Here is a 14,823-nt window from a genome sequence, read left to right as displayed (position 1 = left end):
TACCTTTAAAGATTTTACTGAGGGGGGGGTGCATGGGTGGCTCAGTCAGTTAGGTGTCTGCTTTCAGCTCAGGTCGTGGTCCCAGGGTCCTGGAGTCGAGCCCCATGTCAGGCTCCCTGCTCAGCAGGGAGTCTGCTTCTGTTCCTCCCCCTAGCTTGTGCATGCTCTCTCTCTCTCTTGCTCTGCTCTCTCTCAAATAAATAAAATTTTTTATTTTATTTTTTTTAAAGATTTTATTTATTTATGTGACAGAGGGACAGCCAGCGAGAGAGGGAGCACAGCAGGGGAGAGGAAGAGGAGGAAGCAGGCTCCCAGCCGAGGAGCCCGATGTGGGACTCGATCCCGGAACACCGGGATCACGCCCTGAGCCGAAGGCAGACGCTTAACGACTGCGCTACCCAGGCGCCCCAATAACATGTTTTTTAAAAAATATTTTATTTTTTAAGATTTATTGAAAAGAGACAGAGCGAGCAAGCAGGGGGTGGGGCAGAGGGAGAGAGAGAATCTTGAAGCAGACAGCCTGCTGAGCACAGAGCCCAATAAGGGCTCAATCCCAGGACCCTGAGATCATGACCTGAGCTGAAATCGAGATGGCGCTTAACCTGAGCCATCCAGGTGCTCCTAAAGATTTCATTTTTAAGTAATCTTTACACCCAACTTGGGGCTCAAACTCATAACCCCAAGATCAAGAGTTGCAAGCTCATCTGACTGAGCCAGCTAGAACCCCACATCTTGCTTACTGAAACCATCTCCTAATGAGTTTTCATTTTTAAAAAGAGATTTTATTTGTTTATTTTTGCAGTAGACACACACACACACACACACACACACACACACACAACGCACAAGCAGGGAAAGGGGCAGAGGGAGCAGGGAGCCCGATGTGGGGCTCGATCCCAGGACCCAGGGATTATGACCTGAGCTGAAGGCAGATACTCAACTGACTGAGCCACCCAGGCACCCTTTTCATTTTTTTTTTTTTTTTAAGAGAGGAAGAGAGAATCTTAAGCAGGCCCCATCCCCAGCTCAGAGCCCGAGTCAGGGCTCAATCTCACAGCCCTGAGATCATGACCTGAGCCGAGGTCAAGAAATTTAACTGACAGAACCACCCAGGCACCCCCAGTCTCTTTGTTATTTTCAGTCCCCTTAGGTCTATTCTGCCTTGCTGGAGCTAGATCTTTCTGAAGGGCAAATCCTTTCTTGCCACTGTTCTGTGTAAAACCTTCTCATGCTTCCCATTGCCATCTGCATACGGTGAAACTCCTTTGGTGTAATTTTTGAGGAGGTCATCCTTGCTCTGGCCTCTGCTGCCCTCCACTGCCCTCAGTTTCAGTTGTCTGCACTATCTTTCTCTCCACTCTTCTGGCCAACTCCTCCTCATCCTTCAGGTCTCATACCTCGCTTGTTCTAGGAACCCTTTCCTGATCCCACAAGACTGGATCAGATGTTCCTTGTCAGTGTTCCATGGGTTTATTCCAATCAAAGCACTTTATCCCTGTTTCATAATTGCCTGTTTACTTTTTCATCTCCTCCATTAGACTTTGTTACCCTTGAAGAAGTCATTGTGTCTAGCTCACCATTGTATCTTCAGCCGCTAGCAAATGTTTGACTTCAGGTGTGGAGTAGGCGGGCAACAGATATTTGTTGGCTAAATGAGAGAACATGTGTAAACTTCCTTCCCCTCAGCAAGGCCGGTGAGTTCAGTTCTGATTTGTCATCACACAAGGTACCGAACGAAAGAACTATGGAAATTCTGTCATTGCTTACCTGGTGGGGCCTTATGCAGGAGGATGAAGGCTCCCCCAGGTGCTGTGACCCATCTAAGACACGCCCTCTCCCCTCCCCCAGATAAAGCTGGGATCATAAAGACACCCACCCCTGATGGTTCCTGTGTTTAATGAGACATTGTCATTTTTGGAGGGTTATCTAGGTATAGACTCTTTATGGCAAGAACTGTGTTGCATGGCAGGCTGTCAGTACAGGGAGCATGAGCAGGATTTTAAGCTCCCTGCTCTAAGTTTGGTATTTGGTCAATCTCTGAATTCTCCAAGCAGAGCACATAAACCAATGGTGATTAATTTTTTACAGGGAGAATCCGGATCCCTTTGAGAATCTAATGAAAGTTTCGCAACATTTTGCTTTTATTGAGTTTTGAGAATTCTTTATATGTTTTGGACACAAGTCCTTTATCAGACACACGATTTGCAAATATTTCTCCCAGTCTTTGGCTTGTCTTTTCATTCTCTTAATAGTGTCTTTCAACGAACCAGTTTTAAATTTTGATGTTCATCTTCTGATAGGATTTTTACCCAAGGTTTCCTTCTCTGGATCTCCACACCGATAGCTCTTGAATCATAGCACTTAAATCTTTGGTTTTTAGCAAGGGAAGGCAGAAGCAGGCTTTCTGGACTTCATTGTTGTTTAGTTACATCCACTCTAGTGGAGTTTGGGCTTTAGCCTAGGTAGTACTGCCATTAGACCAGGACAACAGGGCCACCCCCTTGAGCCCTGCTCTTTAAACGGCCTGATCTGACTCTTCTCCGGCTGCACATTTCCTCATGAGGCTAAGGGGACACACCCATTGAGAGCTCACACCCCTCCCCCCTTCTCTAGATCACAAACTCCGAGTACCTAGGACCTTGGAATTCTTTGCCCAAACAGCCCACTTCCAAGCTTCTCCCCCAGGTTGTTTTTTTGAGGGCAAATCAACATTCATGTGTGTACCGTAGGCCTAGGTTTGGGAGGATAGACCTTATACCTGAAGGTTGGGTAGCCTCACACATGTGGACATTAGGGCCCTCCTAGAATGGGACAGAGACAGATGGGAAAAGAAGGGGGCGGGCCTCTGTTTGTATGATTTTCCTGTCCTGGCTCCAGGTGTGCAAACATTTCCGGGGCACCTGGCTGAGTAGGAAGAGCATGTGACTCTTGAGCTCCGGGTCATGAGTTTGAGCCCCATGTTGGGTGTAGAGATTACTAAAATAAATACATAAATAATTTTTTTAATTGGGGGGTGCCTGGCTGGCTCAGTCAGTGGAGCATGCAACTCTTGAAATTGGGGTTGTGAGTTCAGGCCCCACATTGGATGTAGAGCTGACTTAAAAATGTTTTTTCCATGAGTGACTTGTGAGGAGGAGTTAGAAGCTATGAAATGCAGATTTCTGAGGTAAGTGATTTGTTGAATGGATGAGTATGCTATGAATGGAGCCAGAACACACAAAAGAGGAGTCTGGGATGGGTATCTAGATTACAAGTTAAGTCATTCAACAAACATCCGCTAAGCGCCAGTTTCTGTACCCGGCATAAGACTGAATGAGCTGCAGACTCTGCCCTTGTAGAATTTATATTCTGGTGGGGGGATGGGCAATAAACAAAGACATCTATAACACCGGGTGATAACAAGAAAAACAGAAGTAAGGGAAGGAAAGCGAAGGGGACTGCTATTTTAGACAGAGTGGTCAAGGAAAGCCCCTCCAAAGAGGTGACATTAGAGCAGAGCCCTGAATGAGTCATCAGGATATCTGCGGAAAATGTTCTAACTACTTCATTTACTGAAATGCAAATGTAAGGTAGTGAGGCTGTGGCTGGCATCCTGGAGGAACGACCACGGGTTGGTGGGGGTGGAGCTCATTGAGGAAGGGGGCAAAAGGTGGGAGATAAAAACCATCTTTAGAGACTAGGTGTCGAGTTCAAAGAACCTGTTACATCCAAACATATATTCATATGCGCAGCAAGTAGTTGAAAATATGAGTCGGAGCCCAGGACCAAAAGCGGGGCTATCGATAAAGAAATGCGAATAGAAAGAAGAATAGAAGAACAGAAAGAAATAGAGATGACGGTGTAAACCATGCATGTGAATGGGTGGCCCTCACAAAGCCTCAAGGATGAAATCCTGGGAACAGCAGATAACGATGGGCAGAGGAGAAGACCGAGAAGGAAGTATTACAGAACCCAGAAAATCAGGAGAGGAGAGTCACCGGGCCAAGTATGGGGCACATTTCAAGATGTCCAGACAGCGAGGATGTCCAGTGAAATACTATATTTGAAACGCTTTGTAAATGGAAAAACTCTATGTGAGTACAGGTATTATAGCCTCGTTACTATTAATGATAGTTAGAGAGCACTTGTCCCCTTCTAATGGATATCTTGATTTAAGGGTAATGAGAATTTAGTTATAAACACATCGTCTATTTATAATCAATTCTTACCGTTTTATTGGGTTTTAAAAGCAAGACAAGTTATACTGAAGGAGCAGGATTCGCAGGCACTGTTGAATCTGATTTGGCTAACAGTGTATTTAACTTGTACATTTTATTTTATTTTTTTAAAGATTTTATTTATTTATTTGACAGAGAGACAGCCAGGGAGAGAGGGAACACAGCAGGGGAGCGGGAGAGGAAGAAGCAGGCTCCCAGCGGAGGAGCCCGATGCGGGACTCGACCCCGGCACGCCAGGATCACGCCCTGAGCCGAAGGCAGACGCCCAACGACTGCGCCACCCAGGCGCCCCTTAACTTGTACATTTTAATATGGATAATAATTCTTAGAATTTTTGAGTTCCCTGGGTTTGGGTTAAAAACTTATAGTAACATTTTCATAAAAGATTTGCAGATAGAGATCTTCTGCCTGCCTACAGAGAAGCCTTAAAATAATTAGACCTCAGTGGACAAATGTTATGTTCAACGGTCTCCTAGGATCTGATTTCTGGACTTTGGGTGGCAGTAGCTGCTGCTGCCGGTGCCTCTCTCTTTAAATGGCTGCAGAGTTCAGTGTCAGTGGGTAGAGGCATGGAGTTCCTGGTGGTGAGTCGCCAAGGAATCTTGTTGTTGCTGAGTCTGTTAAATTCTTCCACTAGACCAAGCGTCCATCACTCTCAAGTTGGATCTAATAATCCTTTTTTTTTTTTAAGATTTTTTATTTATTTATTTGACAGAGATAGAGACAGCCAGCGAGAGAGGGAACACAAGCAGGGGAAGTGGGAGAGGAAGAAGCAGGCTCATAGCAGGGGAGCCTGATGTGGGGCTCAATCCCATAACGCTGGGATCACACCCTGAGCCGAAGGCAGACGCCCAACCGCTGTGCCACCCAGGCGCCCCTGGATCTAATAATCCTAATTAGACTTGAATGTTGATTCTTGCTCTCTCGGGTTGGAGTGGGGGATTGGAAAGGAGAGCCCACTTTTTCCAGTTTTTCCATATTCCCTCAACAGAACCCAAGAGAAGAAAGAACCCATGAAAAAAAGTAATAAGGACAAAAAGAACTTCAAAATCAGAGACTTCCAACATAAAGTTTGGGAATATGAAGGCTTAAAAAGAGGGAGGATTAACTTTATTGGTTTTGAATCGTCTCTTCTGGCTGTGTAACATAATGATAAAGAGACTAGAATTTGGGGGGCGCCTGGGTGGTTCAGTCAGTTAAGCATCCGACTCTTGATCTCAGCTCAGGTCTTGATCTCAGGGCCGTGAACTCAAGCCCCTCATGGCTCCACGCTGGGTATGGAGCCTATTAAAAAAAAGAGAGAGAGCGAGAGAGACTAGAATTTGGAGTTACATCAGAGTTTGAGTCTCAGCTCTAGCTTGAGCCTTAGTTTCTTCATCTGCAAAAAGGAGAGGATACATTTTGGTACTTGCTTTATATACTGCATGCACTTAATAAGATAACCTGGTAAGTGCTTAGCAAATGTTAACTAGCATGACGAAGTCCATCTAGGCATAATCTTCATGAGTCATTTTCTTTTCTGACAAACCTACCCAAAGGACTGCTGCTTCCCAATGTTGAGACCTTGTGAGGCCACAGTCGTGTTCTTAGATACTGTCATTTCTCAGAACAAGTTCCAATTGCATTGTGAAGCCAATGTGCAAACCGCGTAAGAAAAATGTCATTATCTTATATTACAGTTTGCTTGGGACTCTAAATAGTGTCTTCTAACTTATCAGATTGACACTGACGATTTTTGACTGGTTAAAACATGTACAGCGAAGAACCTGCTGATGCTGGGACTTTAATTGAAAAGTAGCTTGCTGGGGTAGCTTCTGGAGTCACATGGAGCTGCGTTTCAGTCTTGGTTTCAGCCGTGTGGCTCTGAGCAAATGTTTTAACCTCTCGGAGACTTGTTTCCTCAAGAAAGTGGGAAAATACTACTTATCGTTAAGGTTTCATTTAAGGATCAGCAGTAGCGTCTGTAAAACTCCCAATATACAGTAGGAGCTCAACTCACAGTAAGATGTCTTGCTGCTAAGGTGGAGATATGCTGTCCAATTTAAAGTGCCTTTGATGAATTTGAGAATTACAAGAGAATTCAACAGGCCAGTGCAAGGATAATCTTCAAAAGACAAAAAATGCTACAAAAACAGGGGCGCCTGGGTGGCGCAGTCGTTAAGTGTCTGCCTTCGGCTCAGGGCATGATCCCAGCGTTATGGGATCGAGCCCCACATCAGGCTCCTCCACTGGGAGCCTGCTTCTTCCTCTCCCTCTCCCCTGCTTGTGTTCCCTCTCTCGCTGGCTGTCTCTGTCAAATAAATAGAATCTTTTTAAAAAATGCTATGAAAATAATGCAGAAGGTGACAAGTGAGAAGCTCTTGGGGTAAATTGACTACAAGCTATTGCAAGTCAGCCATATGGCACGTTAATTTTTTCTCTCTCTTTTTTTATTTTTTAAAAAGATTTTATTTATTTATTTGGGAGAGACAGAGAGAGAGAGAGGGGCAAGCAGAGGGAGAAGCAGGCTCCCGCTGAGCAGGGAGCCCCAAGCAGGACTTGATCCCAGGACTCTGGGATCATGACCTGAGCCAAAGGCAGACACTTAACCGCCTGAGCCACCCAGGTGCCCCCCCTCTCTTTTTAAAGGTTGATATATTTATTTTAGAGAGAGCGGGGCTCGATCTCACGACGCTATTATGACCTGAGTCGAAATCAAGAGTTAGATGCTTAACCGACTGACCCACCCAGACATCCCTGGCACATTTCTTTTTTAAAAGAAGCATAATCCTAGACAATCTTCAGCTCTGGTTAGTTTGATTGGAGTAGCACAGTTTGGGAAAGCACCTTAAAATAATACATAAAAATTAAAGTTTGATGAAGAAAATGAAGTTTGAAGTTTTCAAGTAAAGCTGAGTAGAAGACTCTTGGCACCTAATGTTAGCAAGGGTTGGCTGGCGATGTCCTTTCCCCAACATGCTACATGTGGTATTTACTTTCCATTTTTCTCTTCTGTTTCTTCCTTTCTGTATTGTTTCTTTCTTCCTTTCCCCTGCCTGTGCCTTTGAACTGTGGCTGGGCTAGCTTGTCCTTGTTCGTGGCAAGTGAGGATACTTCGAAGAGGCTGAATCGATGTCATCATGTTTGAAGTCTGAAGGACAGACTAAATGTTATAAAAGGGAAAAGCAGGATGAAGATTGATCTACGGATCCAGTAAGAAGGGTTGGTAATTTAAAAAATTCTCTGTTAACTTCAGGTTGTAAGTAGTAAAAGGCAGTGCTTCGATTTGAATATTCTGGTGCCCTGTTAATTGTTTTAAGAAGCAAAAGCATGTTCATTAACATATCAGCTCAGACCCCATGTTTGGTCTGTGGTAGGTAAGGGTTGTGCCTCTCAAATGGCCTGGCTGCCCTGTGTTACCTAATCTCAAAAGATTAGGAATATAGCTGAAATGCTCCCTAACAGCTCACTTTTATTATGTTTGTTTATATACTTGGCCTGCGTTGTTAGCTTGAATGTAAACTCTTAGAGGACAGAGATCGAGTTTCATTTATTTTATATTCCCTACTTTTAACACAGTGATTTGTCTGCAGAGGGCACACAATACCTATTTGTGGAATATCAAACACACACACACACACACACACACACACACTCTCTCTTTTTTGAAATGCAAAGCTCCAATGACCATATTTTCTAAAATTAAAAAAAAAATCACGATAAATGGTTTGAAAAGGTGGGGTACACTTCTGAGGACTATATGGCCAAAATACTTGAAATGTTATCCCAGAAAATATCAGGTGATAGAATCTCTTTAATTATGGTATCCAGCCTAGGGGTTCTTAGTCTGCTGTCAGTGGACTTAAAGGAGTCTCCAGGTGAAAGTGCATGACCCTTCAATTTGGATGGAAAAAAATAACATTTTTTAAAGATTTTATTTATTTATTTGGGAGAGAGAGAGAGCGCGAGCGCTCACGAGCAAGAGCGGGGGAAGGGGCAGAGGGAGAGGGAAGAGACTGAGGCAAGGCTCCATTCCAGGACCCCAAGATCCTGACTTGAGCTGAAGTCAGAGGCTTAACTGACTTAGCCATCCAGTAGTGCCCCCCCCAATCTTTATTTTCACGAATGTCTAGCTGAAACTAAGCATTTTCCCCCATTGTGAATGCAGGCAACAAACCACAGTAGAATTAGCAGCACCTTTCACCCTCTCACCAAAAGAAATCAAAGGCATTTTTGTATCACATTATAGTTATCATGGACTTTTTGAATATCTTCTCATCATCGCTTTAAAATTTCAGTAGTTATTTGACCTGCTGCAAGATCTTGATATTTAATGTCTTAAAAAAGAAAAACAGATTTACATCACAAATTTGTTCTTAAAATATATTTCCTAGGGCTCATGGGTGGCTCAGTCAGTTAAGCATCTGCCTTTGGCTCAGGTCATGATCCCAGGCTCCCTGCCCCGCAGGGAGTCTGCTTCTCCCTCTACCCCTCTTCCCATTTATTCTCTCAATCTCTCTCTCAAATAAATAAAATCTTTATATATATATATATTTTTTTTTCTTTTTTTTTTTTTTTCCCTGGAACGCCTGGGTAGCTTATTCTGTTAAGCATCTGCCTTAGGCTCAGGTCGTTAATCAAGGGGTCCTGGCATTGAGCCCCAGGTGGGGCTCCCTGCTCCACAGGGGGACTGCTTCTCCCTCTCCCTCTGCCTGCCACTCCCCATGCTTGTTCTGTCAAAAAAAAAATATATATATCTATATCTCTCTCTCTCTATATATATATCTCCTAATTGTATTTTAATATAAAGTTTCTTTTATAATGCTATGTATTTTATTTTGAAATCTTTAAGAGATCCATAGCCCTTACCATATAGCACTAAAAATGTTACGAACCCTTGAGTTAGAGATTAATAAGTTTGAGGTCTCTCACTTGAGGTCTCTCACTTTTACCATGCCCGTCCAAGATTCTGTTTCTCAATTTGTATTTATCATTTATATTACTTCCAGAAAAGATCCCAGCATTTGTGTAAGTTTCACAATCTGTGATACAAAATTTGGATCCACTGAGACATTTAGTTCAGTACTGGGTACATAGTAGGTTGTGTGTGTGCGTGTTTTTAAAGATTTATTTATTTTAGGGAGAGAGAGAGAACAGGAAATGGGAGGGGCAGAGGGAGAGTAAGACAGAGCATCTCAAGCAGACTCCCCACTGAGCACAGAGCCCAAGGCAGGGTTCTATCCCACCACCCAGATCACCACCTGAGCCAAAACCAAGATGCCAAACCAACTCGACCCAGGCCCCCCATAGTACGTTTTTAATAGTTAATTTGGGGCTGATAGATTCTGGGAAACGTAAATGATCCGCCAGTGTTATCTGGAAATCCTGTAGACCACTGCTTGACCTTCTCCAGTCCCTAAGGTAGGCCATTGGAGGCTGGGGTAGGGAAGAGCTGGCTCTACAGAAGTGAGCTGGGAAGATTGTGGGAGGGGAGAGGTTCGGGCTAAGGCAAAGACAGGAAACAAACCAGTAAGGGTGGAGGGTTGAAAAAGGGATTTAGGAGTAACAGGAATTCGCCTCCTTTGGGACTTAGCCCTTCTCCCTGCACGGCTCTTTTGGCTTCGCAGATACATATGTCTGTCTTCATAATTAGCCTCAGACCCAGTGGGAAAAGGTCCCTGCTCTAGAATTTGCGAGTGAACAGTGCTCTTGAATGGTGCCAACTTTAGCGATTTCCCTCACGTTCTGAGCCAGGGGACAGTTTTCCGATCGCTCCAAGGGATTATTTTCTCCGTGAAAATTCTCCAGCCAGACCATTCTTAAATCGTGGTCCAACCAGAGCCCAAAAGAGGACCCAGAAGGAGGCCCGACCGCGTGGCGGTGGGCGTGTCTGGGGCGAACGCCGGCGGCTGCGGCGCGAAGGGGGATTAGGGACGCGGAGGCGCCGGCGAGGGGGCGGGAGGGCCGCGGAGGAGAGAGGCCCGTGCGGACAGTAGGGGGCGGGGTTCCGGAGGCGGCCACGCGGCGTGAGGCCTAGCTTTTCGGTCTCGTACCGGCGGCGGACGAGCAACGAAGAGCCTCGGCCACTCAAGGCCTGGTGCCCCGCAGCCTCGCCTCTACCCGGATCTCCACCACAGACCCCTTTGTGTTCCTGCCCCCGCCCCGGAGGCGCCCCAGCCGGCGGCGCTGAGTTCCCTCATTGGCTCAGCCGACGGCTCCATCGATTGGCTCGTTCGTCGTCCAGCGTGAGCCGCTTCTTTTAGCTACTATTGGACGCCCAAGCTGCCTTTCAGGCCGCCGCGCGAGGTGATTGCCCGGCCGCTCGGAGTCCCTGGAAGCAGTTCCGGGAAACCCCGCGTGCTGCCGGGATCGCGTCTCTGTCCATGAGGGGGGGAGGGGGTGGCGCGCGCGCCATTTCTAGTCGTTTTCAAAGCGCCTCGCGCTGATTCTCACGGGCCCGGCCGGCGGCCCCAGCTCTGCCCTGGTGAGTCTCGCGCCGGCCCGTGGGGGGAGGGGCCGGGAGCCCCGATCCGACCCGGCCCAGCCCGGGCTTGGCGCCTTGGCCCCAGTTTCGTTTTCGCTCAGAGGCCCCAGGGTGGGGGTGGGGATGGGCTGGGGGCGGCTTCGGCCTCGTCCGGCCGCGCAGCGGAGGGCCTAGCTCCGCCGTGGCGCTTCCTCGCCCTTGCTCATCCTCCCCCCAACCCTCCAGCCCCCGGCCCGCGGTCCGGCCCGCGGGGCACTCTCCGCGCGGCCTGCCGGGGAAGGCCGTGTTTTTCCCGCCTCCGCCCGCTGCTCCACGCGGCTGGCCCGGCCGGAGGCTTCAGACGCCCGCGGCCCCTTCGCTTCTCTCCTCCGGAGCTGCTTCGCTCTCGTCTCGGCCGGCCTAGCCACGAGTGGGATGTGTTGCTGATCGGGACGGGCATGAAGGGGTGGGGTGGGCAGAGGGCGGGATGCACACCCGGGGTTACCTGAGCCGGGAGAAAACTTTTGTGCGAGCTGGAGCCCGAGGGCCGATTTGTGTAGGAAGCCTCCCTCCCCTCCCCCATTCTGCATGCTGCGAGCCGAGATTTGAAGGAAAAAATGACTACTAGAGGCCATGAAACTTAGGCTTCAAGCGGCGCCTGAGATACATAATTCTAAGAATGTCTTAGGCGTACTAAATTGGAAAGGCGATTCTTTTTCTTATACGGTAGTAACCGTGTTGCCAGAGTGTAAAACTTAAGGCCAAGGGGTTCTTGAAAGGTTCAGTCCTTTCACACTGACCTCTGAGATTTTTGCTGTCCTCAAGAGACTGAATTTATGTCTCATGAGTCAGTCGTAGGTTAAGGGCTTGACAGTCCTAACCCATGAGATAACCGTTAGTTTTCATTTCGTTGGTTCTTTTAAAGCCCGTCTCTTAATATGAAGAATTTGCACAGAGATATTCAGAAAAAGTCAGGGAGGGGCTAGTGCTGACTTCCCAAATCTCCCAGCAGCCCTTTAAAATCTTATTTAAACGTTTACTTTTTGCAAAAACGCTTAAATCAAATGACTCCAGTCACAGTACATTTGCTGCATCCAGAAATATGGTTTGGCAGTGTGGCATTGTGTTGAATTGACACAAGTTTTAAACAGTCTCACATGACATAAAAGATTTTTTTAAATGAGCACATTGTATTTGGCTTGAAGAGAGAGGTTTTCCTTGATCTGAAAGGTTTTATTTTCTGGAATCTAATTATTTTACTTTTTTTGTTAAAGTGTACAAACTTTTTGACAATATCAACCAATTTCAGAATCAACTTGTAGGAGAGCCTTTGCAATGAAATGGTTGTCATAAATATTTCTATCTTGTGCTTAATACACAACTTGTCTTTTTGCTTTACACGTACTTAAAAGAAAAAAAAAAACCACCTTAGCAGATGTTCATTGAACTTTCCTGTTAAAAATTTGCTTTCTTTCTGTGACTAATAGTATTCCCAAGTGCAATACTGTTAAGGGTCTTGTGGTACTGAGAACTTCTGAGTTCTGATGATCTTATGGTTGTATTTGGGGTGGGGGAGCATGGGAAAACAGAACTATATGTTCACAAAGAGATTTTGGACTTTAGGATGCATCTTTATAGAAATAGGTTGTATTAATTAGTAAACGTATTCATCCTACACTGTAAGTAGTTTCTTGATGAAAAGTGTGCCATTTTTGAATGTTTTCTTTTTTGCCAGTTCATCAGAATTTGAGGCTTGCCTTGAGAAGCGTTTCTCCACCCAAAGTTTAAGGAGAGTCTGCGTCTGTGTAGACCTTAGTGGGTCATCAGGTCTTAACGTTTTGTAATCATAAGTCATGATATTTATCTTATTTTTAGAAGAGCCCTTTCTGAATTTTCCTCTCTTCCTACTCTATGTTACCTTGTTCCCCTCGGTCTTCCTCCCTTTTTCATTAATTTCAACTAAGTATCAGTGGACTCTGAAATGAAGAGAAGTTGTTTTAGGTCAGAAAACTGCACCTGGTGCATTTGCACAGTGGTTGTAAGCAATCTGGAAGTGTGGTTATCTTGCGGGTTTTAGTGCTTTTTAGGAAGCTTGTATTCTCTTTATAGCTGACTAGGTGCCTTGGGGTTCATCAAGAAAAGTAGGCTTCTTCTTGAGATCCACCTTCATGTCCTCTGTTTCAGTATTTGTTGCAATGTCTTTATTCTGCTGCTTATTATCTTCATCACATTCACCACAGACAAGAGCACTTTAATTCCCTGTCTTTTGAGGCAGTATAGAGACTGGTCTTGTATGGTTTTATTATCTAATCTCTCTCTTCAGGGAGTTGTTCCATTTCAGTATTATATACAGGTTGAACATACAGAATAATTTGGGTAGGTTAATCTGGGACATCTGACCTAAGTTTACCCTCATTAGGTAATGTTTGTTGAAACTGGAAGAAGTTAGCTGTCCATCCTTCGATATGTATTTGCAGCTTTATTTTACTGATATGAAAAATTCAATATGTACTCACGTTTTTTTTTTTAAAGATGCAACCTCAATTATAGCTCACTTTTTATTTTACGTGGACTTAAAACAATCGTTTAGCTTTTAAACTTGGTCATTTTTTCTTTTAAATCTGTGAATGGGAATAGCAAATTAATTTTAGAACAAAAATTAATGTCAAGTTGTGTTTTTTTTTTTTTTTAAGTGAGGCGGAGAAAACCCAAACCACCAGCATGTTGAACTAGAGACAGCAGTGCATTTATTTCACACCTATCCTAGATTTGAAGCAGAACTAGGAAAATTTGAAAGTCCTTAAACCTTGATTAAGTGGTCTGTGGGTGTTCATTCTGTTTCTAAATCAAACTTTTAAAAAACTGTGTAAGAATCGAGAGCTGATGGGCTTTTTAGGATTTTGTGGTGATTTGTTGATATGCTTGTCAGGACACAACAGCTACTTTTGTTAATCAGCAATTCTACCTTCAGTAAATTCAAGCCTTTTTTTAACCCTGTGTACATGAAGTTCCTTAAAGACAGAATGCTTCCATGTACATTTTCTACGGTTTTACAGGATTATTGTTGCAAACTTAGGTCAGATACATCACAAAAGGCATATAATATTATTTTGATAGAGTTTATTAGCAGCATGTATACAAATTAGTTTAGATAAATCATGCATTGTCCTACAAACTAGTTATTTCTGGCTTAATGTAATATAGCTCCTGAATTTTTTCCAGCAGCATAATAAAATGGCTAATCAGGTGAATGGTAATGCGGTACAGTTAAAAGAAGAGGAAGAACCAATGGATACTTCCAGTGTAACTCACACAGAACACTACAAGACACTGATAGAGGCAGGCCTCCCACAGAAGGTGGCAGAAAGACTTGATGAAATATTTCAGACAGGTATAATATGCATTTCTTGTTTCTGACTGGTTATGAAAGTGAGGGCAAACCACTTTGAATTTTATAGATTTTTTTTTAAGGTTAAATAATACTGTTTCTGATCTATGTAGAGCTGAATGTTTGTTACTTTCCCTTCATTGAAGGCATATTGGGTTTGACTTTGATATTCTTATTTCATTATTTTGAAGCCTTCTTAGTGTTGAATATGCAGTCTTAGTTGTTTCAGAACAGTACATCAATTTGTCTTAGATTTACCACCAATTAAAATGTATGTTTCAGCATACCAAATTTTACATTTTTTTCTTAATCTAAATCAGTCATCATTTTGCTTTTACTTTTCTACTTTTAGCTTCTTAAAGTGATTGTTAAATTAGCTTAGGTCTGATTAGGTGGCATAATAAGAGGACTGGTTAGACTGTATTGTCTGAAACGATAATAAATGTCAGACTCCTTGAGAGTTTGTGGCCTGTCTAGTTTCTAATAGACGAAAATCCACATCTCTCAGTAATTTGGAAGTGTTTGGTTTGTAACAGCTGCTTTTTAAAAAAATCTAGAAGTCCCATGGATAAGTGTTTAAGCAAATCTGAATATCTTAATATGGTCGGTTGCAAGCGGTTTGAAGTTTAAAGAGGGAGAGAAATATTTACCCTTAGGGAGTGTTGTTCATAAATAAATGTGTCCTCCCCCTTTGGGGCCATAGATGGAAACTTTCTTCCTCTGCGTTTTGTGTGCCTATCCAGATTCTGGGAGAGAGAATTGAATTGTCTCACAAA

At 44.3% G+C, this 14,823-nt stretch overlaps 1 protein-coding gene across 3 annotated transcripts in view; it reads left to right on the top strand.

The window, feature by feature from the left end:
- Window positions 1-10,566: 10,566 nt before the first annotated feature.
- The window catches only part of HNRNPR (heterogeneous nuclear ribonucleoprotein R), a 32,926-nt gene continuing 28,669 nt past the window's right edge, over window positions 10,567-14,823 (top strand). The window contains exons 1-2 of one of the 3 annotated variants that reach the window (XM_048221694.2): window positions 10,626-10,680; window positions 13,882-14,050. In XM_048221694.2, the coding sequence (XP_048077651.1) occupies window positions 13,894-14,050 (157 nt within the window). In that variant the 5' untranslated portion in view covers window positions 10,626-10,680; window positions 13,882-13,893. Of the gene's footprint in view, window positions 10,681-10,799; window positions 11,090-13,881; window positions 14,051-14,823 lie in introns of those variants that run through there. The other 2 variants (XM_057305109.1, XM_026517087.4) reach the window with 2 other exon arrangements.

The sequence above is a fragment of the Ursus arctos genome, unplaced genomic scaffold (assembly GCF_023065955.2).
Source record: "Ursus arctos isolate Adak ecotype North America unplaced genomic scaffold, UrsArc2.0 scaffold_32, whole genome shotgun sequence".
Classification (NCBI taxonomy): Eukaryota; Metazoa; Chordata; class Mammalia; order Carnivora; family Ursidae; genus Ursus; species Ursus arctos.
Note: the sequence above shows the minus strand (reverse complement) of the source record. Positions and strands in the feature narration are given on the sequence as shown.